We start from the raw sequence: 26,485 nt of genomic DNA, 5'->3' as shown, positions 1-26,485 counted from the left end.
AGGATAATGCAACATAAAAGCATCAGGAAGAAACCTTGTAACTTAAAATCTGATAATCTTGTTTCTCCTGAGAATACAGGGGGGCAGTGCTAATACCATAAATGTTATTTTGAAATCATAGCCTGCCAAGACATCCAGCCACCAACAGTAAATTCATATCTGGTTATTTTCTAGCAGGGGACATGCTGCTGTCAGCTGGGACAACAGCAGCTTCATTTTCACAAAAATAACCCCCTGGATTCTTGCCTGCAATCATCAGTTCATCACCATGTTGTGGCATATGGATGCTTTTTTTTACTCCTAGCAGCTCCTTCAGCTACACCTCCACAGCTCTGCAGAGCTGTCTGAGCTTAGGCACAGTGTGTAGCATTCTCCAAGCCTTTGTTATCAGCAGCTTGTTGTCTGTAAAAATGATGTTTCCTTGCTTCACGCACTTCCCTGCCTCTTGGGGACATGTGGAGGAGAGCATTGAAGAACCTGAGATTGCTCATAATCTCAAGTTCTTTAATGTTTTTCATAGGGCAGCACTGTATTGCTTCTCCATATATCCCTTATTAAAATAACCATCAGGAAACAAAAACAGTGAGATTTTCACTCTGATACTCTGGACTTTTGGGTTGAAGATTTGTTGCTTTGACAGTGCTGAGTTATAAAGTGAAGATAAGCATGATCCAGCATCAGCAACAGGCACAGTCAATCTGTTGGAATTACATTTAACGTATTTTGTGATGGGTTATATCCATGTTTGGCAGCTTGGTGCTGTGTTTTGAGGTACAGTCATGGTCAGAAGGTTTCTGCTGGAGTCCCACATGCTTCAGCAGACAGCCCACCACCCTAAACAGTTTGCTATCTACAAAAGCAAAATGAGGAGAGTTCAAGGGGATATAGATGAAGCTACTGCTTGTTTTATCAATAGGAAGTTTCCCCAAATCACAAAAGGATCCCAGGGAAAGCCAAGAATTAAACTTGAGTTTTGACCTAGAGTCTCTTGAGTTTTGATCTAGTCCTTAAATACAAAAGCATCCTTCCTGCAGCCTTCAAGCAGGCAAAGCTCCAGTTCAGCTCCGTGGGAGTTACATGGGTCTAACAGCTTAAATCAGATCTATCTTTGTTCTTTCCATCAATCTTGAGAAACTTACTTTTAAAAAAAGAGCCAATACAGCCTTTTTTCTCAGTGATAATGTTCATTTGACCTTTTGCAATGTTCCTACTCCTCTGTTACACAAACACTCTGGCAGGCAGTTACTCCTTCTGTCCTCCTGAGTAATATGGTTTACTGATGTTCTTTCCAAGTATTTTATTTTTAGGCTATAGCTTTAGCATTGCTACGTGGAACTCATTAAACCTTTGTTCATTAGTTTCCTTTTATCTTTCACATGTGACTTTTGGGGAGGGAAGACCAAAGGGTGGGATAAAAGCAGCCTTCAAATATGTTTAAAAAATCACTGCAAAAATTTGCATAATAAATCATTCCCCCTGTCCACCTGGGACAGCACAAGGGGTAATGGCCTGCAATTGCAGCAGGGAAGATTTGCTTTAAGCATTAGCCAAAATCATCTAAGCAGGACAGTTGAGGGCAGGACTGAAGTGCTTGGGGAGGCTCTGTTTCTGGAGGCTCACAGGAGCCAGCTGGCTGAAGCAGCTGTGGCTCAGGGGATGCTGATCCTACCCCAGGGCAGAGGGATGCACAGGATGCCTTTTCAAGGTCCCTGCTCAGCATCATTTTCTGTGGTTATGAGGAGTTATCACAACATCCTCCACAGCTGGGCTGTGTAATGCCTGAAACCAAGGGACTGCACAGAAACTAAAGCTAGAAAATCATGGAATGGTTTGGATTGGAAGGGGCCTTAAAAATGATCCAGTCCCACCCCTGCCATGGGCAGTGACACCTTCCACTGTCCCAGGTTGCTCCAAGCTGGCCTTGGACACTTCCAGGGATGGGGCCAGCCACAGCTTCCCTGTGCCAGGGCCTCACCATCCTCACAGCCAAGAATTTTCTTCATATATTAAGTAAGGAGTATGATACCAAATCTTTTCCAGCATGGCATCTTTCTGTGGCCTCTGTCACCACTGAGGACAAAAGTGTCATGAGCTACATCAGCAAAATGTATTTGAGAGCATAATTTTCTGTAAAAAAAGGCATTTTAGAAGTGAGGTATCACTCCTGGCATCTCTGTTCACCTGGTTCACTGAAATAACATCAGAATACCATGAACTATGAGTGGATTGGAGCTATTTATTCAGAGCCTGAGCTGTGTTGGAGCTGTAGGCCACTGAGGAAGGAATACCATGTCTAACTCACAGCAGACTCTGATTCTGACCCTTCTTCAGTGACAAATGAAACTGAGAACAACGTGTGTGATACTTAAAGGAGTCTTTCTTTTGATGTCCATAGAAGAGTCAAAAGATACTCCCACTCCTTGTTTTACCACATGTGCTCATTTTGTGTACACTCAAAAGTAACTAAATACAGCAATCTCTTCTTCCCCATGTTCTGCTGAACATGCAGCCCTTTGATTTCAAGGTTGTCAAGATAAAGCAGATAAAGGCAAGCTTTAGACCTGACAGCTACAAATCTCCTGTAGCCTTTCATTTCAAGGGGGATACATTGCCAAGGGCACAGAGTCTCACAGCCACATGAAAAAAACAGTGGAGGTTGTCTGAGTCTCATATTATGTTTCCTTCATGACAGATGATGTTTAGACGAATATCCAGGTAATCATAATTAGGCAGATTTGCTTTCTTAAAACAACAAAAAACCGAGAGAGTACACTCATCCAAGTCTTCTCTGCTGACATGCATCAGGAAAATTACTTGATTCCTCCTCTTTGAACCTTTTTTCAAAGTTCTGTTTTAACTTCTGCTTGCAAAAGCTCTCAAATTAAGCCTTCATGAACGTACCCCTTTTGATGAAGAGATGGGCAGACAAAGCTAAGCCTTCACAAGAGCTGAAGGTGGGGCAGAAAATTAAGCTGATGCCTCAAAAAGCAAACATCAGCTGTCTAAAAGGTTGCTGGTTAAAATTTAGAATAAAAATTCTTGGCTTGCCCAGAAATACTTTTATTAACTTGTAATATAAAATATATCATCGTTCCACCTGCAGCAGACGTGGTGCTTAAAGCAAACTGTAAAACTCTGTGTTTTGCCTAATATTTCACAGCAGTCCTTATCAAAAAATATGTTAAGGACATGGTTTAGTGGTGGCTTTGGCAGTGTCAGGTTTATGGTTGTACCCAATGGTCTTTTCCAACCTAAGTGATCTCTGATTTTATGATCCTAAAAGAAGCTCAGTGTTCAGCCTGTGCCTCCAGCCTTCCAGACTGCAGGGTAGAGTAGGGATTGCTTTCCTCCTTGGCAGGTAGACAATACCGATACAATAAGGTAACTTTTGTGGGGAAGGTGCTTCTGGTACAGAGTAGGAAGGCAGAATTGCCCAATAACAGGCAGCAGGCAATACAATTTTTACATTCCTGCAGTGTGTACTCCCACAGAGTTCATTCATTTACCATGAACTGCTGTGAATTACATTCTTTCCAAGTTCCTCTGAGTTGAACAGGTGTGAAATAGGTGTCACCCTCTCCCACTTCTTCATTAAAATGAACATTTCTCTTCTACATGCCCCATTAATTAGTGCAGCAGATGTAGTGGGGACCTCCAAGGCCACATCTTTTTAATGATTATTTAAGTCTGTGTGGACACAGCAGTCTGTGATTGCCTGGCCCACACTGGCTGGGCAGAATCTTGCCTGGGAATTGCCTGTCTGACAGGGGTGATGTGTCTGTGATCTCCCACAAGTCTGTTACAATGAGCCAGCTCAGCACAGGTTTGTTTTGTGTAAAGTCTGCAGCACTGGTGGGTGAATGTCTGATTGGGGCTTTTTTTTTTATGTCTGCTCCTGAGAAGAAGCTGCACTCCAGACTATTGTTTTGTTGAGTCTGAAGAACTCTTTTAAGCCAGAAATATTAAAAACTGCTTCTGGGCTGGAGATTGAAAAGAGAGAGTGATTTTTTTTAATCCTTTTTCTTTCGTAAGTGACTGATAGCAGTCAAAGAAAAGAAAACTGGAAGGAAAGCTCAATAATATAAAAACGAGGAATGGCCAGTTTTATATTCTATGCAATCTTTTTGTAAGCTTGTGTAATTCAAATCACTTCTGTTTTATAAAAACACTAGCTTTATTAATTGTTATTGCTTAGGTCCATCATGACTTCAGGAGGATTCCTGAGTGATACCAGCATGAATTTCTTAAGAAGGAGTCACATACTCACAGGAGTTAGAAAAAGAGCCCATGCCAGAAGAAATGGTTTTATTTTGACAGAGTTCCCTCATGCAATCTTTGTTTAGTGAGGGGAGGGCAGGAGGCTAATGCAGAAGGTCTGGGCTGGTGATTAGCCTGAGGAATGTTGAGCCAGGAGCTTCCTGAGCCCTGATCCCTTGAGAGCCACCGACTCACGGGGTAACCTGGGGCAAACCTCTTGACCTTCTTTTGCAGCCCAGTTGTCCCAACTGGAAATGAGGTGAAAGACATGACCTCACTGGCAAACACATGCTTCATCCGAGCTGAGCTTCTCTGAGAAAACAAATTACAGTGCCTGCAGCATTTTTCAGCCTGCTGTGTCACCTTGCATGTGTCCTGTGGTCAGATGGAGTGCAAGAGCTGCTCTTTGACGTGCTGTTCAAGTTCTTGGCCATAAGCAGGGATTGGTGGCTTTTTTCCAGGAGACCCACCTTGGTTTGTGCTTTAGCAAAAGCTGGGGTTGGCTTGCTCTATGTTGTGGATATTTTCTGTTTTCTTGTTTCTTATGCTTGAAATACCAGTGAAAAATGAATGAGAGTAATTTTGCCTGCTGTTCACTCAGAGAAACTCTGCAGATAGTCTAGAACTGTGTATTAAGGAAAACCAGAAACTTCAAGAAATGTTTGGACAACACTCTCAGGCACAGGGTGGGATTCATGGGGCTGTCCTGTGCAGGGCCAGGAGCTGGACTTGAATGATCCTTGTGAGTCCTTTCCAGCTCAGGACATCCTGTGGTTCTGGTTTGCTTCCCAGTGCTCCTGGGAATATGAGAGTTGCTTCACCACACATCCAGCCCAGCTCTGTTGCACTCCTGGTTTCCCTGTAGGGCTCTCGTGTCCTGTTCCTCAGAGAGGATGAAAGTTTTAACTTAATTGCTCTGGAGTATTCCCACCTTGTATAGGGAGATACACCCCATTCCTGCAAGGTACAGAGATCATTTTTGAACACATGGAAGATATTGTTTCCTGTTGGGCTGTAGCAGGTGTTGGCCTTCAGCAGGGAAAGCTGTGAGGGGAGGATGTTACTCCATGTAGGTCGTTGGTCTCTTTGGAGTTTGAGATGAATTTACAAGCAGGCCACCTCCTCCTTGGCTACAAGAGGGCAAACCCTGCCTCCTCTCCATCTGTTTCCTTCACCATTTCATGCATTCCTACAGCATAACTTAACTAAACACCATCCTGCTGGTAAAATTATATTATGTCATTTTCACTCGGTGGGAACTGTCAGCACCAGTAAGATGCTTCATTAAGTAGAAAACAGCAGATGATCTACGAACCCATTCTCAATCAGTCATCATTTCACACAGCTGCTGGGAGCCTTTTCTTTTTCTTCAACAGCCTGGTTTGACATTCAGAGTCATACAAAATGGGGTGGGACTAAAATTGGCATTGTTTTTAAAAGCCTTCTTCGTAAGATTTGTATTCCTCGAGTCTTTACTTCTGTCCAGAGCTTTCTCCAGAGCTCTGCTTCCATACAGGGTCACTTGAAGGATCAGCCTTTCCACTTTGGAAGGGAAGCACCCCACCAGAAAATGCCAGAAACCACCCTAATATCATGTAATAACACCAGCACGGTCATGCACGTGAGGCGTGGTGGGGAGAGACTTCTTGAAATAGGAAGGGAAGTGTCCCATCCTTAATTTTTGGGTGCAAAAGGATGAAGGGCACAGGTGTTGAAGGACTTTGCTGCTCTCACTTCTGTGCTAAAAAGAACAAAACTTAGCCAGGCAGTACTTAGAGATTACAGAGCCGTGTGATATTTTGAATTTTGATTTTTTTAATGAAATGCAAAGCCAGGTTTCAGCATCATTGGGAGTTTGTCATATGCTTTAATCACTTCTAAGTCTGGTCAGAGTGCCTTAAAAGGCAAAGTTAGGACAGGGAGAAATTTAGGTTGTGGTAAGAATTAGGAATTTTAGCTCCATAAAATCCTTTGAGAGTTGCATTCATGGTGTTTGTAAGCATGCATAAAAAGTTAACTGGCAAATCAGTATGGAGAGCTAAAATCCATATATTTAATGCTATTATCCTCACTAACATCACTGGTGGCTAATTTAGAAGCTCAAATACTGACAATCAGAATTACGTATTTTGGAAATTATATGCTACTTACTGCATCCTTGTCATGATGGCTTTTTAAAATTATTTCTGAAAATTTTAAACATAACAAGGGAGATTCACAAATCCTTTGGGAAGCTTCTCCTCCAAAAGGTTGAAGTCTGCCAAGTAAGTGACTTAGTTCTCGTCATGCACTGGAACAATTGCCTGATTTAATATGACAAAGTAGACGCTGCTAATGAGGTGTGTCCTCAGCTCACCCCATTTATCACTGTAAAGCATAGAAGTTGTGCTGCTCTCTCATTAAAGGTGAATTCAGTAGCCTGACACTTTCCAGGAGATGACCCTGTTTCAGGTTCCTCTGCTTTTGCCAAAGTATTTGGGATGAAATGTTCTGTGCTGAACAATGGCCTGAGAAGCATTTCATTTTATTTATTTACTCTCAACTTCTCCACAGAGGCTGGCCAGCCTTTTTCTGAGGAGGGAGACTAAATTGCAACAGTGTTATGAAGAAATCCTCAGTCTCTCTGCTCCAAGTGAAGAGCTTGAAATTTGCCTGCAAGCTTCCTCATATCCAAAGCATATTTTATTATTTGGCTCCTTGAGGAGAAAAAAGAAAGATGTCATAGGTAGGAGAGAAACTCAAGAGCTGCCCAAGTTGCAGAAGCATTAACAGGCCTGTGAATATGTGCACTGTGTTAAGTGTTTAATTGTGCACTTACATGGGATGTCCTTCACGTAAAATGGGCCGTTCTGAAGGGTGAAGGACAGTTACGCAAGAAGGGATTTGTGCAGAGAGCAAAAGTGCATCTTACATGGGTGAAGTGCTGCAGAGTGGTACCAGAGGCTGTGGCAAACTGGGATTCTGCCCTAAAAGACTGGAAGCTTCATGCCACAGAGTTCTGGGTAGTTCTGAATGGTGCTATAAAATGCTGAGCACTCCGAAAAATTACATCCTCGAGTTTCTGGTGTGTACCCAACTATCATTCATATCCCACTCTGAACCAGTGCTGAGTGCCATGGGATGTTACTCAGCCAAACTCTTTGGATCAATGCTCCAGCTTTTTTCATTCACCCAGAGCTGTTCAGTACCAAGGCAGTGACTCAGAAATGAAAATCCTTTTCCACTGAGAGACCCTCATTGCCTTATTTCACAAACATTCTGCAGTGAGGTAATTTCTACAACTGTGAGCAGTCTTGGATCAGTAAATACAATGTAAATACAATGTATTAAATCCTCAGCCCACTTCCAGAGAATTTGCTTTGTAGGTTATAAGTGATGCACTGATTATTTGGTTACTCTGTCAGAGGAATCCAGCCGTTTGAAATAATAATCTTAGCAGTGAATTGTTTTACTCAATACCAGCATTTGTCTGAAATGAAACAAAGCTGTTGTCATCTCTTCAGAGCAAGTCTTTATGTAGTTCTGTGTCAGATTGAAGCTTGACATGTACCTCCTGACAGTCAGCCATGTCTTGAGTGCAGCAGAACAGCATTATCTGGCCTTACGTAGAAAGTATTGCCAAAGAAAAATGGTTTTACCTGCCTGAAAAAAAGAAAAAGGCCAAATCTTGCAGAATGTGTTCCTTTCAGGGCATCAGGCTTTTTTTCTGTAGTGGCCTTGATGGGTGATCTTGTCCCTGTTGTTATAGCGCTCTTAGTTTAGCCCTGCATATTTTACTAATCAACTTCTGGCTTAGGTTGGACTTTTTTTTTTTTTTTGAGTGTTAAGTTCAGGCTTGAGCTCTCTGCAGCTTTATTCCCATTCATTCTTTTACCATTTGTTTAGCTGCGTCATAAATGCTTTTATTTTTATCTCTTAAAAAAGACGCAGCACCTTTCTAGACAGTTGCAGAACGTCTTCACAAAGTTTTTCTTGCCGAAGATGATTTGGAAAAACAGTAAGAAGCCAATTGTTGATAAATATAAATGAGTACAGTTCCCTTCCCCCACATGACTGTAAGCTCCAGCTGGTCAACTCTGGATAGTCATATAATGTTATTTATTTGCTTCATTTCCACAGGGCACTTGCTTGGGCTTTCCCATGATGACTCCAAGTTCTGTGAGGAGAACTTTGGCTCCATGGAAGACAAGCGCCTGATGTCCTCCATTCTGACCAGCATTGATGCTTCAAAACCCTGGTCCAAGTGCACTTCAGCAACTATCACAGAATTCTTTGATGATGGCCATGGTATGTGTTATCACTCCTTGTGTCAGCTACATGGTACTTTTTACAGTGAATCGATATTTTTTTAATAAGAACATTTTATGGCAGCTTATTTGCTTAATATGACATTTACCCCTTGGGGAATAAGTACAAAAATTCCGTTTTCCGAAAGTAGAAATAAAAAAGCATAATCTTCACTCTTTAATGAATTTTAAAGTCTTCCCTGTGCTCCCAAAGCAACTGCAGTTATTAAGCAAACCACTCAAATTCCAAAATGCTGAGATAAAAATGACATAATTGAGTGAATGGATCAAGTTGTTGTGGTAACCAAAATGCTTATGGATAAAAAGTATGGTGTGTCTGCTGAATGTCAAGGTTTGCTTTCAAATATTTTGTCGGCTGATTTCAGTGCTCTCTGAAACATTTTTCTCTGAATGACTTAATTTCTTCTCTCAATTTTATTAGATCCATTAATCTATACTATCCTGTTTTATGGTCCATATTGCTCTGGCATTGATTTAATATTACCAAATTAGTTTCCACAAATGAACAGAACTTTCCCTTTTGAGTTCCTCTCCCACCATCCATGAATGACCTCTCAGAGAGTGTAAGGAACTCTGAACTGTTTTCTCCTCAGTTCATGAGTAGTTATCACTCAGGTGTGTAGTCTTCAGGAGTTATCGGTATGATTAAATTATTAATAGAAAATTTGAACCTCTCATCAGAGAGGTCCATAGTCCTCTGGGAGTTAATTTTATTACTGATGCTATTGGTGTGATTTCAAATACAAAATGTTTAGGGAGTCTCTTTTCTTGATGGATCACCCCTTCAGAGACCTTTTTTAAGTAACACTCTTCTTTTCTGTAGAAATTTACAATTTTCCTGCTATTTGTTTTAAATCACACATCTGTCCTAACAGAACACAAACGCCATCCATGAGGTAGAAATGGAAGTCCATGATTTGACTTCAAATGATTTGGAGACTTGATTTGACAGTCAATGGCCTCAGCAGCACTGGGTGCATGGGTGATGCTGAATGACACCATAAACTCATTTTTCTCAGTAGGGAAACACCTGACAGCTGAGTGCACTGCAGACACCAGCATTACATGAAGTCAGCTGAAGAATCCCAACAGAAATGTCTCGTCCAAGGTCAGCCAGGGGGCTGGGGAGGATCAAGGTGCTGATTCTCTGTCTCCTGGGGCCTGCTCTGAGAACAATAAACAGCTCTGTCATGATATCACCATTTGTTTTACACTCATGAGATGACCCCAGACAACAGTTTGACATTTAGGAAGAAAAGGCTCGGTTCGTGTCCAGAGGAGAGTGACATTTATATCCATCTGCTTTTAGCAAAGCCTTTCCAAAGGTACTAATTGCCTTTATTGTCATGCCAACCACCAGGCTGTGGGATGGTTGCTTGGGACCGACTGTGTTCAGTCCCAGTGCTCTGTGCAACCTGGAACAAGGACTGTTTGTATTTTAATTAATTTATATCCTGCTTATCTGCTTCCTGCACAGATCTTGTTCCGCCTTTTTTTTTCTTCCCCCCCAAGATACATTACACATAGCATTGAGAGAGATAATGAGATGGCTTAATTAGCACTGTCATCAGCCAACAATGTTGCTCTATTCCAGGGCACAAAGATGTTCTTTGGTGCCCAGGACAAAAAAAATGGGAATAGCAGTACGTACATGCTCTGGATGTTGAAATGGAACGCAGTGAATGGAAGCCCTGCCTGCCCTCCCAGCCAGGGGCCCGCTCTGTCCTTTCTGACCATGACAAGCAGGAGGTTGGACCAGCTGGTGGTAAAAACACCTCACTTCATTGCAGCCTGTCCAAACACAGACACTGCTACAGTCTACCCATATAAATACGGGGGTTTTTTCCCATGGGAAATCCTTAGGGGCCTTCCCTGTCTTCAGTTCTGAATTTATCGTGTGAGATCAGCGGGAGCACCTGGCTTTGTAGAAATTAGACACCTTTCCTCAGTAAAGGAGAGGTTTGGATCTCCTTCCCCTGTGTTCTGGAGGGGCAAGAATGCTGTATTTGCTGTGCAAGCTTGTGAAACCTGTTTGTTATTCACATATGAATGGGTTTTAACTGAAATGATTGACAGATGAGTATATGCAAGGATGAGACTTTTCTTCCTTTTTTCTCTAAATTTTTATTTCCAGCCAAAATGAAGTGTTAATATGATGTTTTAGAATACTGAATATCAGCCCTACTTGGGAGTTTGATAAACTTCAGTGTAGGTACAAGAGCAGTATATAAACTAAACATTGACATTCTACAGCCTTCCCATCACTGCCCTCACATTTCAGTGGCTTCCTCCATCCTCACAAGGAATATGAAGGAGGATTTCCACTGTTACGTACTTTTTACAAAGTGTATTTTTGCCAGAACTTCTGCAAATTATGTCCAGAAACTCCAGGAAAAAGATAGGTGCTTCCTCACTCCTCGTCATGTCTCTCATATTTTATACTACAGCAACTCAGGGTACCTTTAATTATCTTTATCTCATGACATCTAGCATTGGCACACCTTGTCTGCATTAAAAATTCAGCATAATCCAGATTAAATATAAGGCTAGGGTAAATCAGGGTCAGCAAATGGAACAGGTTTATTAACAAGACAGAGAGTTTTTGGTTGCAAGTCATCATGCAGAAAGAATTTTTGGCTAATTTGGCTAATTGGCATTAGTCTTTAGAAGGACAGAAGAACAGTTGCAGTAAGTGTGTGTTTTGGAAGGAGCACTCAAGCTATTGAGAAATGGGGTATTTGGTTTGCTTAAATCCCTGCCATAGCTTGAAATTCTATTCCATTTTGTGTAAATAGTGAGGGTTTTATAGATAGGCTTTTTTCAGCCATGATGCAAGTGAAGAACGCTGGTGTGGATTCCAAAGTAGGTAAATTGTGGTGAGTTATTTTGGCCGAGGATGAGTGAAGCTTGCCCAGACCACATATCCCCTTCATGAAGTGTGAAAGAGGTTACACTGAATAATAGTTCTGCATGTCAACAAGTGAGGTTTTCAATAGTAAAACAAACAGTTATCAGAAGATAGCTAGAACATAAATGGGAATTCTCATTTTTAGAGCATTCCAGACAAATCTTGAGCACTGCAGACCTTAAAACACATACAAATCTTTACATTCATGCAATTTTTTCTTCCTGTTATTTATGGTTTTCTGTATTAAATGGATAGCCCTTTTCAAACTTGTGGACAAGCAGCCAAGTATCATTCCTTAGAAGTAAAGTCCAATCCAGCTTTAATGCCAACATTAGTTTTGATACGCAGCTTTTATTTTTCCTTTGGCCTGGGAGAATTCTTTATTTTTTGTTCTGTTTTGTTTGGGTTTTTTGGCCTCATTGGCTACAAGTCTGTGGTTTTTGATATTTTTGGCATTCCTTTAGAAGCTGTACCATTTCTGACATCCTGATTTAAAACTCAAATGAGAACTCTGCTTACTTTGAGTCTTGCTTACGTGAGTCTTGCTCAGTCCTTAAATCACAAACCAATAAATAGCTCAGAATGAGTTCTGAGTCTTGCACAGAGGATTGAAATGCCAAAAGGACCTGGGTAAAACTCATTTACACCTCAGGGTGGGAATAGGCAGCTCAACAGCGGGGTGAGAACACGGTGGCAGCAGTCTGACGTCATGCAAGATCTGGTGTCACCTCACAGCCTTCATGTCACCATCCTTCGAAGGAAGTTCTCTGTCACCCGAACGACTTTGCAGCACTGCGGAGAAAACTGGGAAATAGCAGTAAATAACTGAGTAAACAACAGCTTGGCCTTCTCTTCTAGGGAACTGCCTGCTGGACCAGCCCAGGAAGCACATCGTGGGCCCCGAGGAGCTGCCGGGGCAGACGTACGACGCCATCCGGCAGTGCAAGCTGGCGTTCGGCGCCGAGTACACCGTGTGCCCCGGCATGGACGTGTGCTCCCGCCTCTGGTGCGCCGTGGTGCGCCAGGGACAGATGGTGTGCCTCACCAAGAAGCTGCCCGCCGTCGAGGGCACCCCCTGCGGCAAGGGAAGGATCTGCCTCCAGGGGAAATGCGTGGACAAAACCAAGAAGAAATACTACTCAGTAAGTTAGCGGCCGTGACCCCAGGGGGAGTTCTGAAAGGTGATCCCTCAGAGGTGCTGATTTTTGTGGGAGTGAAATGGGCTGTGTGGAAGCCAGATTGAAAGCTGCCTTGTTTTTTTAGCACGTAATTGGGGTGTTGTTGGTGAGGGTGTAGGAAAAATGCTGCTGAGGTTCAGGAAATGTATTTTCTTCTTTAAGGAGAGCCTTCATTCCTGGAAAACTGGGAACATCCATTCAGAGGAGGTGATTTGCCCATTCAGTAAATCAGTTATCAGGGCTTCTTGGCCACGGAATGCAAGACAAATTACATCTCTAAATTAATTTACAGCCCTCATCTGAAAGGCCCCAGGGCCCTAATTCTAATGAAGAAAAAGGCAGATTAAATTAATCCAGAATATAATCTTTGGAGCAGAGAAGTTTATGCTTCCAGTGACAGAGAACCTATGTCTACTTTATACCTCTGCAGAGTCCCCAGGCTCATGAGAGCTGTCAGCTGCACAGTTCAGATACTTCTAAATTCACTGGGTAGACTGTAGCCCCTTCTGTTTCACCCACAGAAGATCCACAGACTTGTAGAGCTTTGTGAAAATATTTGCAAACTATGGGAGCCTTTCAAATCAAGCCACAGCCTTTATAACACCCTTTTAAAATGGATTTCTATACCCTTTTTCATGGATTTATATACTTCTACATGATATTGCAATACTGTAGCCAATGCAGCAGAGTTGACAATTCCACCTCTTGCCAGTAATTCCAGGCAATGCCTACACATCACAATAGCTGGATTTAATTCATCTCAGATTAGCACTACGGATATGTTCTGGGAGCTGAACCCCTTGGAGCCAGTTTAAGGGGCCTTTTTGGTAGGAATAGCAAAAAATAAGAGAACAGCACATGAAAATGTGAGTGTGTTCTGTGAAGAGGCTGAAGGCGGCTGTGCAGAGCAAGGCCCAGTATTGCCTTTGCACCCACAGTGCAAATGAGATGTCATCAGTGTGCAAATAAAAGATAGAAATTAACTCTGCTGGGAGAAGGAAGGTTCCTAAGACCTGTTATCCCTGATAAAATGGCCAAGGAATTGCCTTCAGTTGAGGAAAGCATTAGCAGTGACTTTGAGATGTAAGAACTCCATTCGCACTCGGGTGACGCACTCACCTCCCACTGTTCGTGTGTTTTTCAGGCTTCAAGCCATGGCAACTGGGGGTCCTGGGGACCCTGGGGACAGTGCTCCCGTACCTGTGGGGGGGGAGTTCAGTTTGCCTATCGTCACTGCAACAACCCAGCCCCCAGGAACAACGGGAGGTACTGCACGGGCAAGAGGGCCATCTACCGCTCCTGCAACGTCACGCCCTGCCCCGCCAACGGTGAGTGCCCTCCTGTTCCAGCCCTCCCTTCGCAGACACCGAATACTGATTGTCTGCCTGAAACCACACAGCAAAGGCCCACTGTAGCCTCCCCAAAATGTATTTATCAAGGCAAGACATTCAGCATTAGTACAATATCCTAATTCTTCACCCACACCTCGCCCTGGACGTGGTAGAGAAAGGACGCTTGAGTGAAAAAAAGTCAGTCCTCTAAAATGAAACATAATGCAAACTTTAGACCTTTAATGCTTATTATGCCATGGGGAGATTTCCAAGCTAAAACAGTAGAGGGATTGGAAGGCCAGTTCTAAGTAAAGAAGTGGCGTGACATGACTTAAAAATGATGTAGGAAAGAAATCGGAATAATAGATGGACATAATGATATTTGCAGCGTGGTCTGAAATAGCCACTGATGATGTGAATAATTCCACAGCTAAATCCTTCCGACAAGAGCAGTGTGAAGCAAGGAATGGCTATCAGTCTGATGCAAAGGGTGTCAAGACTTTTGTGGAATGGGTCCCCAAGTATGCTGGAGTACTGCCTGGAGACGTCTGCAAGCTCACCTGCCGAGCCAAAGGAACCGGCTATTACGTGGTATTTTCTCAGAAGGTAATGGCAGCTCCAGTCAGGGTTTCATGCTCCTCTTTAGAAGTGTCCCATATTTTAGAAATCTTTCTCTACCACCAGGGAAAAGAAGTTAATCATATGATTCAAAGATTTAACTGTGTGATTAGATTTAATGGTTCAATCCAGTAGTTGTACATTAGGGCCAGAACTGGCTTCTAAGATGAGAGAAGTTTTTCCACATCTCAGTATGTGAATTCATGAAGAATATGGGCCTCTCTGCGCTAGTTTGTTTTCAAGAGTGGATAGAGGAGTTTCTGCCTGGAATTTTCTGTCATTCTGGGGTTTTCTGGAGGAGAAAGAGTATTAGGAGAAAAGAATAAGTCAAACCCTGAACTATGTTTAAGGAGTCCAGAGTAACTCTTACAGAAGCAATTAATATGGCATAATTAGCCAAGTAGTAGAGATGTGACTTGTGGTCACTTCTATCAGATGCAATCCAAACTGAAAGTTATCTGTCCTTGCTTTTGTCCTTTTGCTAAATTTCATCTGATTTGTGCCAAGAACATGGGAGAAGATCAGTCTTGTCTGTCAGGGGAGGTGACCTGCTCTGAGTTGGTGACTTAAATAAGGAACTGGGTTTTGCCAGGTGGATCCAAAAAGGCAAATTTCTGTGGCAGTTTGAACCAAGTTTTATTTGCTTGCTCAGGTCACTGATGGCACGGAGTGTCGACCCTACAGCAACTCAGTTTGTGTCCGAGGGAAGTGCATCCGAACGGGCTGTGACGGGATCATCGGATCCAAGCTCCAGTATGACAAGTGTGGGGTGTGTGGAGGAGACAACTCCAGCTGCACTAAAGTCATGGGAACCTTCACCAAAAAGAGGTACTGATCTCAGTAGTAAATGCATCTTGTTGTGCAAATAGTAACTCTGCCACGTGCTGCTTGCTTTCTGTCTCGGAACGCAGTTTGCTTTCACGTGGGGGAAAAAACCACATTGCCTGTAGATTATTGCAGTTTCCAGATGTGTGCAGCTGGCTCTTAGCATTACCCTGAAATTGGCAAAGCATCAACTGGCAAAACACTGCACCCAGCTCATTTCTGACACAAAGCGCCAGTGATGCAGGTGAGCATCAACAGGAATAAGGCACAGCAACTCGTGCCACTTGCAGATCTTGCTGTGCCAGATGGACTGTGGCTCCTAGAGGACAGAGAAAAAGGGACAGGAGTGAATCAGAGTTGTTTGGATCAGAATTACCTGCATCTCTGAAATTTTGCCTTTCCCACTTGTTGCTGCATTAGCAATGTTTTTTCATCTCATCTCTTTTGAGTGACACTGAGGACACCCCACCTGATTTTGTGACACACATTCCTTGTATAAGTGGTGGAGAGAAGCAGGCAGCAGTAAACAGCTTCCTTAATAGCTGAGAGAGGTTATACCCTAAAATTACCTTTTCCCACTGCTGAGTATGTGTGGAGATCAAGTAAACAGATGAGATACCAGAAATAACTTAGGCGTAAGCATGACTATATCCCTTCATATGCCTTCATCTCCCTTCATGTCCATTGGCATAATATCAATCTCCAGATGGATATTTTAAAGTCAAAATATTTAGAGCAGTTATCCATGAGCCATTTTTCTGTCAGAGTTCACCTTTTCACTGTAATAAAACTTAATACTAGTAAAATAAAAGGAACTGCTGCCATGGTTTTCTCTCACCCCATTGTGGGGGCAGTACTAATAGAACAACCTCAAGTCCTTTCTGTCTGAACTAATTTTTTTCCTCCTCAATTCTTAAGATTCATAGAAAAATGGGGATTTTTCATCATCGTTTATACAGATGCCAAAGTCTCAAAGGACTGATCTATGCATAGAAACTTTTAGTTCACGATTTCTACTCAGAGTCAGTGACTGCATTAAACATCTTTTATATATAAACTTGATTTTGTTTTATACCTTCCAAATTCTTACATGGCATATTGAAAGCTACCGGAAGTTGAAATCTGATTCCTGAAATGATCTTTTATTTCTGTACATTTCAACAGACTGATTAATAGCAGTCAAAAAGGACTTGGAGAGTGAATTTATTCTAAAAATAAACATAACTAATCTCCATCCTGGTAAACCAATGACTGCTCACCTAACGACGCCAAAACACCTCTGCCAAAAAGAATGGCTTTCCATCCAAATTAGTAATTATATAAACCAAACCTTTTCCAATTTGTAAATACTGGAATGTCTGGGATGTCTAAATGAAGATGACAGTGGGAGATACATTTCATGTGATCCAGTAATAATCAAGCTCCAGGAAAAGTGTTAGAGGGGCCCATGAGTTTCAGGGAGGCCAGATTTGTATAATAGATACATTTGGAAACGGAGAGATTTATTATAATGATCCCTGTGAAGTTACCATCTTTCTCCTCAAATCATGCCTTTAAGTGTCATGAGACTGGCTAGAGGGTAAAATTGTGTTCTAATATGATTTTGATTGGATTTTGGACTGCTGATTTATTTTTACTGGAAAAGTTGTTTGAGGCGATTCTTCTCTGCGAGTAATTGACATTAAAATAAACCCCTGGTTAAAATAGTGAAATCTTAATTGTCTGTAAACTGTTGTTACAGTTTTGTATGAAAGGGCAGTGCTGGTAGGAAAATTTTCTTTCCTCCACTGAAAAATGGCAGCTCCCTTGTTGCTGTCCATTATAAACCAAATTTTAGCAATCTGTACATTAAGCGTAGAGGAAACTTAAATTTACAGGGCAAAACCAGTATTTCCCATTGCAGACAATTGCCGTAACAACATTTGTTTGTACTTCTTTTTTCTTTTAAAGCAGGCAAAACAGAATCTTCTGGGAAATTTGCTTCCTAAGATTTTTGTTTAAAAAGCTATAAAGCCAAGTTATCAGAAGTTGGGAAAGAGGAGAATTAATGCTGCAGATGCTTCTCTGTGCACATGGAGCATTACAGCTCTTCGTGCAGACAACTTGAATTCTCCAGGACTGCTTGTAGGTTTTGAACAAATGATTTTGTAACTTTAATGACATGTTTGCACTGAGTTATTCTGGCAACTGTTGTGTAAAAATATTTGTGCAGTGCTGTAGAGCAGTCCCCAGGCTGGGTTCGCACCATATTCCTCCAGCTTTATGGAGGTGCTAAATCAATGGAGTCTTAAGTCATTGTCCCATAACTGCTGGAAATAGCAGGGGAGCAGCACAAATCTTTCATCTGTAATATGTGCAGTCTCTACTTGTGCAGCCAAAAGTTCTCAAAATTAGCAGTCTGTTCTTTAAACAATCCCAAAGGAGATGCCATCACTTTCATGTATTTTTAATTTTTCTCATTAAACCTTTCAGATACGAGGTACTTGAAGGATGGCTTTGTCACAGGTTTAGGAATGAAAACACATCTCCAAAGTCCAGCTGGTAGCTTACAGCTGTGTAAAAGCCTTTAGATTTTCTTCTATATATCAGTAAAGTTAAAATAACATACTTGAGATAGTGATAAATTCCAGCACACTTGCAGGTTTTGAATGCTTGTCACTTTTGGTAAAAGAGTTTAATCTCCTTTTCTAAATCCCAGTTAAGATACTTCATAAGTAGTAGTGAACTCAGTGATGGTACAAATGAAGCCATTGGGTGCCCCTCTTATTAGACACTTGACGATTAATCTGCGGCTTTATGAATTTCAAAGTAAACAAATTTTTTCTCGGTGATCAAGATTATTTTTAAATGTTCCCAAGGTACCTCTACCCAGCTGTTCCTCTGCTCGTGCTTTCCTTAATCATCATTATAGCAAAGACAGCAAGAAACAGCTGTAACCAATGCATATCTCATTATCTTTTCCTTGGCAGGCAGCGCACGCATCGTATTTCATATCTCCCACCCTTTGCTGAAATCTATAAGCTATCTGTTATTTTTCATTCCTCTGGTATCTGACCCACGTCAGACTGTCCCTAAAGCTAAAGATGAAGCAATCTGCAAGAAGTGCAGTAGGAATTTCTTGGAGAACACGAAGAACAACACAGTAGGCCAAGAGCGGAACCTGGTTAAATTAATCTTAGGGAAAATCCAGGTGGCCTGAGCTGAAATGAAGCAAGATGTTGTTGTCCGTAGGTCGGACTTAAAGGTCCCTTCCAGCCTAGTTGATTCAGTGATTCTGTGTCATGCCAGTGAGACTCTTCCTTCTTTCCCTTCCTTCAGCAAGGGCTACACGGACGTGGTGAAGATCCCGGAAGGGGCGACGCACATCAAAGTGCGGCAGTTCAAGAGCAAGGACCAGAGCAGGTTCACGGCCTACCTGGCCCTGAAGAAGAAGAGCGGGGAGTACCTGGTCAATGGGAAGTACATGATCTCCACCTCGGAAACCATCATCGACATCAACGGCACCGTCATGAACTACAGCGGCTGGAGCCACAAGGATGATTTCCTGCACGCCATGGGCCACTCGGCCACCAAGGAGATCCTGATCGTGCAGATCCTGGCCACCGACCCCACGCAGCCCGTGGACGTGCGCTACAGCTTCTTCGTGCCAAAGAAACAGGGGCAGCTGGCAAACTCTGTCCCCAGCAGCAGTGGCGGCAGCAAAGTGACTGCGCCGGCCGCGCAGCCCCGCTGGGTGACGGGGCCCTGGCTCTCCTGCTCGCGAACGTGCGACACGGGCTGGCACACCAGGACTGTCCAGTGCAAGGATGGGCACGGGAAACTGGCCAAGGGATGCCTGCTCTCCCAGAGACCCTCAGCATTCAAACAGTGCTTGCTGAAAAAGTGCTAACCTGTGGTGGTGACCTTCTTTCTAAGAGGTTTGAGTAAGCCATTGTTGACATACTGGTGTCAGGTCTGCCCAGACAGAGAGAAGCAAAGGCTTCAATGTACTTGCGTTCAGTCTCTAATTATGGGCAGAATCTGCCTATTTGGACCAAATGAAGATGTGCACTGCTTTAAATAATAGTAGGGTGGTCTTAATATGTCAAAGAAAGTAAGCATTAAAGTTGTTATAAGCCCTCTGTGTCTGCAAAAATGTAAAATAAAATAATGCAAAAGAAGAAAAACTAGTGAATGGAGGATCCTGGGATATTTGAAGGTTACAGAATCATCTCCCCTTTTTCACCTACCTCTACTACAGTATGTCCTTAGGAAACGTCACACATCCCCATGATCCCACAGTAGCTTATTTTATACTGTTTTGTAAATATCTTTCATTTGGTATATCACTTGATATCACTTCCTTCTATTAAAGAAATCAAAAGACAAACTACATAAGCAAAATGATTGACCAAAGTATATCTGCAGCCCTTGTGGACTTGGTCCATCCTTCAGAAAGGGCCACAGATGTTTTACTGGAAAATGAAGAGCTTGCTGCTGGTTTTAAAAAGTGATACCTTTTGGTTTTGACAAAAGGAAATAGGTTTTTGTGGTAGGAATTTCCTGACAGCATATCAATTATCTCTGACAAATCCTATGTTTCCACACAGAAATTCTCAGGAGGAGCCTTGCAGCAGCTTGCAGAGCAGGGAACCCCACATTGCTCCAACAGCAGGAGCATCAGCAGCTCCTCCTCATGTGTGTGTCAGGCATGCACCAAAGGAGGAGTTGGCTGCCAGGAGGAGTTTGTGTACACTGTGCTTGTAAACCTCCCCCGTTCCAGCTGTGTCCCAGCCTGGGGTCCTTGTTGTCACTGAACAATAGCTGCTCGAGCTGCTCCTCTCCATGAAACAAAGGCATACTGTATTTTGTAGAAAACTAGTTAGAGAACCAAAAATTACAGGTGAGGTATTCAAGTGTCTTCTGACTCAGATGTTCTGAGGCTGTGTTCAGCTGCTTTCTCTGTTATTTTCTCTATGGCTTCCACCTTGAACTTAACAATGTGTAATGTACCTACATCTTTTCAAGAGGCTATAAAGGTCAAAAAAACACAGCAAACAGTTAATATTTTATCACTGTTTTGTCCATCATGTCTAACTCTGGTATTCATCTTACCAGCAAAAGTTTATAACTATTTGTCTTTTTTTTTTTCTTTTTTTTTTTTTTTGTGTGTTTTGTGTGTGTTTTGGGGTTTTTTTAAAGCTATAGAAGGCATTCACGTTTTGTATATCTACCACATTGGGGAGGAAGAGGGGTCACTAGGAAGTCAAACCACATCAGGATGTGGAGGACTTGTCCAATATCAATAAAACTGTTTCCACAGCACAGGCAGTAGCTGGTAACAGTTTTCCTTGGCAGCAGTTCCTGAATCCCGTTATTGTCTTGTGGAAGTTCTGTGACTGAGGATGGGCATTTCACCTTGTGCAGGTGGAGGCCCAGGAGCAACCCTGTTAAAATCACTCTCTTCAATATCAGCAGGCTTTGAATTAGGCCCTAAGATAACAGGTACCAAAAGAAATGGTAAAAAACCACTGATCAAAGCAGAACCCCATTTTTTACTCCTTTGTTGATCCACACAGGAGAGTAGGAGACTGCAGGAGGATTTTCAGACAAGCCTCAGCTGTAAGTCAGTGGTACTTGAGCACTGAAACACCTCAGGCTCTTCTGAAAATCCCAGGCATGAAATCAGCAGGGAAAACTTGTTGGAGTGTGGAGCAAGAAGGGCAGGTCTGACTCCAGGCTGACACAAACATGTTTTTGCAACTGTTGCATGTTTGTGTGAACTCTCAAAAATCATGTGATGATTTCAAAACAGCATAGAGTTGCTACATCTACAACTGTGAAATCTGGAGAAGGATCTGTTTTTTACCCTGTTTTAAATAAACAGTACCAAGGGCAGGGCCTCCTCCTCTGTTAAATGGATTGCCAACAAATGTTATTAATCAGCTTTCAAAAATGGTGTGGCCTTCTGTTCAGGAGTAGTCCGTGTGCAAAACTGTGGATCTTGAGGAATACTCCCCATCTAATCTTGATCCCAACCTAAGAACTGAGATCAAAGCTCAGAATATTTGCATGGTGCTGGAAAGTAAACATTTATGCCTCCTCTGCCTATTAAAATAAGATCACTTTGAAATGCCTTATTTTTCCTTTCAAGTAATCTAATTTTGATGCTTATATATGTATTACACATGTCCTAGAACCTCTCCAAAAATCCATAACAAATAGAAACCATCATGAGAGGAAAAATCAGGAGATTTAATGTGTCTCAGCATAGACTTAACATTTGTCTCAGCATACAGCTGCTGCATTAAGTGGTATTTGTGTTCTGTCATAATAGAGACAGAATGTGCAAGTATTTGTGTGTGCATCATGGTAATAATTTATTATATATTCAGCAGGCTGAGTAAAGCTTCTGGATGCTATCTAGGCGTGCCATATGCGGGTATAAATTCAAAGCTTCCTTAGATTAGGAGTATCTTTTAAAAAGGAAAGAGTTTACTTAGAAATAAATACAAGAACAAACCACTGCAGTGACTTTTGTCACCAGTGTAGCAATGAAGCGAATTCACACAAGCAAAGATGTGAGGGGGCAAAGGGGACAGACCAAGGCAGGACCCTAAAAGTGTAAGATAAAGGGTAAGTTAACACTTGCTGTTTCAGGTGTTCCTAAATCACACTCCAGTTCCAAATCTTGCCTGTGCCAGTTGTAGCTGTCCCATGCACCTAATGAATGAAGAATTGGTGCAAGGTCTGTTCTCAGCTGAATTCTGTGTCACTCACACTGTGACATCATTGTTTACATTTCTACCCAGTGTTGTACAGCTGGATTCAGGAAATGCACCGAGGGATGGAAACCTGGAGTTCTGCTTTTGGCACGGCCAGGAACAATCTCAGTGTTAAATTCACACTGACTTTGGGACACACTTCCATCCAGTGCCCTTAGGTGAGTTTGGACCCCTGAGCATCAGTGGGTTTAACAGCATCTGCTTTTCAAGTAGGATATTCTCGTTAGGAAAAAGCCTGGCATCTTTGGTTTGACTTTGTACAAGAAATTAAGTTTAGCTGCCCTCCTGTGGAAACAGTTTTATCACAAGGGGAAGAGGGAATAATCTTGTGGATTAATAACAACTGTTAAAAAAAAAAAAAAAAAAAGCAACACAGCACTGAAAAAAATAAAATAATTTATTGTTTTTACAACTGGTATGTGAACGGATGTAATGAATTTATTTATTCTTATTTAACAAAATACCAATTGTGCAAATTCTATATTTAAAATGTTTTGCTATCGTCTCTGGCTCTCTTTCTGGCTCTCTTTTAATTTATGCTTCGGATTTGTGTTGGAAGTACACCTTGTGAGTTTACATAATATATGGCACTGGTCATTTTTTGTATGATTTTATTTAGAGGACTTTGCATGGAACAGGAGTATATGTGTACACACATGTATAGATGTATATTCTTTTTCTGCTGCCATCTTTTCCTTAGAGAAGTTGTAGATTTTTAATTCCATGACGCCTCGTGCTCCAAGCTCCTTGTTAACATTTCAAAAAGCTCTCAACAAGTAAGTCCCAAAGGTCTGTGGACCAAAACAAGCCCCGTAATGGCTCCTAAAGAAGTCAGAAGACAGACTTGTGTCTCAAAGGCACATGCAATTCATGCTAGAGGCCTCAGTGATTGACCCCCGAGGCTGACCCTACCCCCTTGCTTTAGTTGTAGCAGATTTTCAGTAGCTGGGAGTCCTCTCAATGGGAATGAAGTTACTCTGAGTTGCCAGGACTCTTCTCTCATGCAGCTTCTTACATTTAAGTGACAACACTAAAGAGAAAGCTCCTGGGTCTCTCTTTATAAAATAGCTTGAACAACATATGATTTGGTTTATGAGGACTGAACCATTAAAAAGCTGGTTTTTCCATGTTTTTGCTGTTTATATGCATATATAAATATGTATATATGGCTATAAAAAGTCAAAAGCCCAACTTGGAAGCCTTTGCAATGTTTTACTTCATTGTATTTCAGCTCTTTGTACCACATCAGGCAAAGTTAGATGAAAAAAGCCAGCAAAGCATGTTTCCATGAGAATAATACCTGTTTGTTTCCACTTTTCATCCAGTTCAACTCCTGCAGACCTCAAGGGAACTAGAATTGGGTGCAGTGTGAGGGGAGAAATGCGACGTGGCCAAACCTTCGGCTTTCCCGCAGTCAGTTCATTTACCTGTAGCCCCTGCTCTGCAAGGGCGGTGCTACAGACTGCACATGAACAATTCCAAACTGCTGGAAGTCACCTCGCTCCCCAGTGCCCACATTCACCTGAGTTAAATTCCAGCTCAGCCTCTCTTCTGCCACCCAGGCGCTGTCCAAGGCCAGAGTCAGCCACGAGGCTTGAGAGGAATTAGGGATGGCTAGTGGGGGATGCTTCCTCACTCAAGGCCCAATCCAAAACCCCAGGGAATACAAGCCTGGGCTTTGATGATCTTAAGGGCAGGCTTTGAACAGGGTTTAATGGATCATTAATTGTGGACTTTCAGCAGTATGTTCAGGTGAACGTTTCTCCTCATGCCATGCTGTTGTCACTGAGGAAGATGGAGCCTATGGCAAGAGGCAAAATTAGATTCTCTGGGCATAGACTGCAGTTGTCAGGACAAAAAATTGTTGCTTGGTTTGGAGGGGTTTGTTCCTTTTATTCATGAAGTGATTCATTTTTATAGAGCTGCCAGAGTGCATTCATACTTGCCATGTGCAGCATTTTCAAGGGGTTTTTTCCTATGGGTGCCCTGATACTAACTGGTATAGTAAAGCTAGTTCAATTCTTGTTTCAAGTAACATTGCAAATGCAGATATTTCTGGTTTATCACACCCACCAGCAATGATTCTTAATGTAAGAGAGATTATTAGATCCTCAGCTGCCACCCCAAAAGGTGCTTTGGGGCTTAGAAGGTTTAACCACAAGCACAAATTTTCAGTGATAAAATTTGAAAAGCCCCAAACACAGGTGAGTGGTGTAAGAGCTTCTCCCCACACCACACCAAACATCCCAACACCATCCCACTGCTGTGCACTCTGTGAGTCACAGGACAAAACTCACAGCATCTTTTGCCCTGGAAGTTGTCAGTGGAGGCTCAGAGTCAGTGTAAGGACAGTAAAATCCTCTCCACAAACATCAGCCTGGCATAGCCCGTGTTCAGACACCCGTGGCTAAGTGCAGGTGCGTATTTCATGTGTGTGCTTGGGTATGTGAGTACTTGGGTCTCCATTCCTCCCACTCACAGGGAAAAAAAAGTTACACTGGGTTTAGTTATGCCTATGTAAATTTAGAGTTACTTCGTGGCATCACTTGGCTTTGCAGGAGGAGCTTCAGACTTACACCACTGTAAGTGACAGCATAGTTCTTTATTTATAGTAACTGGTTTACACAATTTATCATGTGAACTGTGAAATCTGCAAATAGTTTATCTTATGAAACATTGTGACAGGCATACAGGCATTGTTCAAATCCCATCAGATACAGGAAATAATGTGCTGAATTAAGTAAGTTGGAGATAGGGTATAATTCTGCAGAGCAATAAATGTAACTTCTATTATTGCCAGGTCATCTGCTTAGCATCAGATAAGAGCAAACGAATGAGGTATTGCAGAGAAGACAAGGGGAAAGCACAAAGTTAGCGGTTGCTTAGTTTACTTTGTGTGCCTCTTTATGCACTGTTGGTGTCGGCATATTGTGGGAAGTCACTTTGTCACCTGGCTGAAATACCAGAACCTTTTGAGAAACCAAGATGCGTCACAAAAATTTATTTTTCATCCTAGTGTGTGTCTAATCAGAGGGAGTATTTTTAGAGCACTACTGTGTCAGCCAGTTTACATCATAAAAACATGTTAAGCAAAATATAAATTCATTTGAACTGAACTGTGCAAGGTCTACACTGTACTATGACACATGGAAGGCCAATAATTTGTTTTGTAAACTATTACATATGTATAATTTACCAGTTGTAATCCTAAAACACTTGACTCTGTGATTTCAGTAAAAGTAATAAATACAAACTGTATCATAGGTCCAAAATATTTGTTTATATGGTATATTTGGGGGCCTCTGTTTGCTGTTTGTGCCCCGCTGCAGGCAGATGAGCATAAAGAGCTTGAGCATAAATTTAAGGCGTAAATACTCTTTCTGTATGTGACCACTGCCTTTTAGTTGTGGTGGGGTGGAGTTCTAAAGTGTTTTGGGGAGTCACAAAACAGCAGGAAAGTGCAGAAGGTGGTGTTTGTTATAAGATTCATAATTATCCATCTAAACCAATCTCAGATCAGTAAAGACCTGCCAGAAGTGCTGATGTTGGAGCACTCTGTGTGCTGAGGTGGTGGCACAGGAAGGGGAGAGGTTTTTTTGGGGAGACAGAGCTGCAGACAAACTCCAGTTGAAGTGAGGCTCTTTGAAGGCACTATTAAAAATATCCTTTTCTAATAGAATCTTACAATTCATTTTCATGCTGATTTCTCGCTTATCCTTTCACATTCCACAACACTAAGTTGGAGTTTTTCTTGTTCCTGAAAACAATGTTTTGCAGAAAGATTTTCTTCCTAAAAGGAAAAGCAAACCTATCCTGTCTAAATCTTTCCTCATGTGTGTGTCTAATCCATTGATTGCTGGCGTCTTTATGAATTTAGGATTTTGTCTTTTATTAACTTGGAGGTTTTGCTTTCTTGTGTTTTACAAATCATGAATGAAATCAGTTCTTATTTACAGAAACAGTCTACATGTGCCTAGGAACAGCTTTTTTTCCTAGGCTGTTAAACAATGGCAGTGCAGCTTTACAGAGCTGTCAGTACCTATAGAGGGGCCCAAGCTCTTCCCAAAAAAGTGTTATCACCTGGTGGATACATGAGTGCCTCCTCCACAGCTTTGCATAACAAACTGCAATGTCCCTGTGATCATGGCAGGTCCTGTCTTCCCAAAATTCCATTTTTCTTCCCCACTTTAGAGTTTGCAGTAGCTCCGAGAAAGCCATTACTGGCAAGGGAAATCCATTGGTGTACAAATCAAACGGAGGCAGACACAGCATTACAGACTTTCCCAAATGTCCAGTG

At 42.1% G+C, this 26,485-nt stretch overlaps 1 protein-coding gene across 1 annotated transcript in view; it reads left to right on the top strand.

The window, feature by feature from the left end:
- Positions 1-25,460, top strand: part of ADAMTS5 (ADAM metallopeptidase with thrombospondin type 1 motif 5) — a 39,447-nt gene extending 13,987 nt beyond the window's left edge. Inside the window, exons 3-8 of the mRNA XM_039564804.1 lie at positions 8,377-8,544; positions 12,331-12,614; positions 13,795-13,978; positions 14,412-14,587; positions 15,252-15,427; positions 18,743-25,460. Of these exons, the coding sequence (XP_039420738.1) occupies positions 8,377-8,544; positions 12,331-12,614; positions 13,795-13,978; positions 14,412-14,587; positions 15,252-15,427; positions 18,743-19,313 (1,559 nt within the window). The 3' untranslated portion in view covers positions 19,314-25,460. The remainder of the gene's footprint in view (positions 1-8,376; positions 8,545-12,330; positions 12,615-13,794; positions 13,979-14,411; positions 14,588-15,251; positions 15,428-18,742) is intronic.
- The last annotated feature ends 1,025 nt before the right edge of the window (positions 25,461-26,485 follow it).

The sequence above is a fragment of the Corvus cornix genome, chromosome 1 (assembly GCF_000738735.6).
Source record: "Corvus cornix cornix isolate S_Up_H32 chromosome 1, ASM73873v5, whole genome shotgun sequence".
Classification (NCBI taxonomy): domain Eukaryota; kingdom Metazoa; phylum Chordata; class Aves; order Passeriformes; family Corvidae; genus Corvus; species Corvus cornix.
Note: the sequence above shows the minus strand (reverse complement) of the source record. Positions and strands in the feature narration are given on the sequence as shown.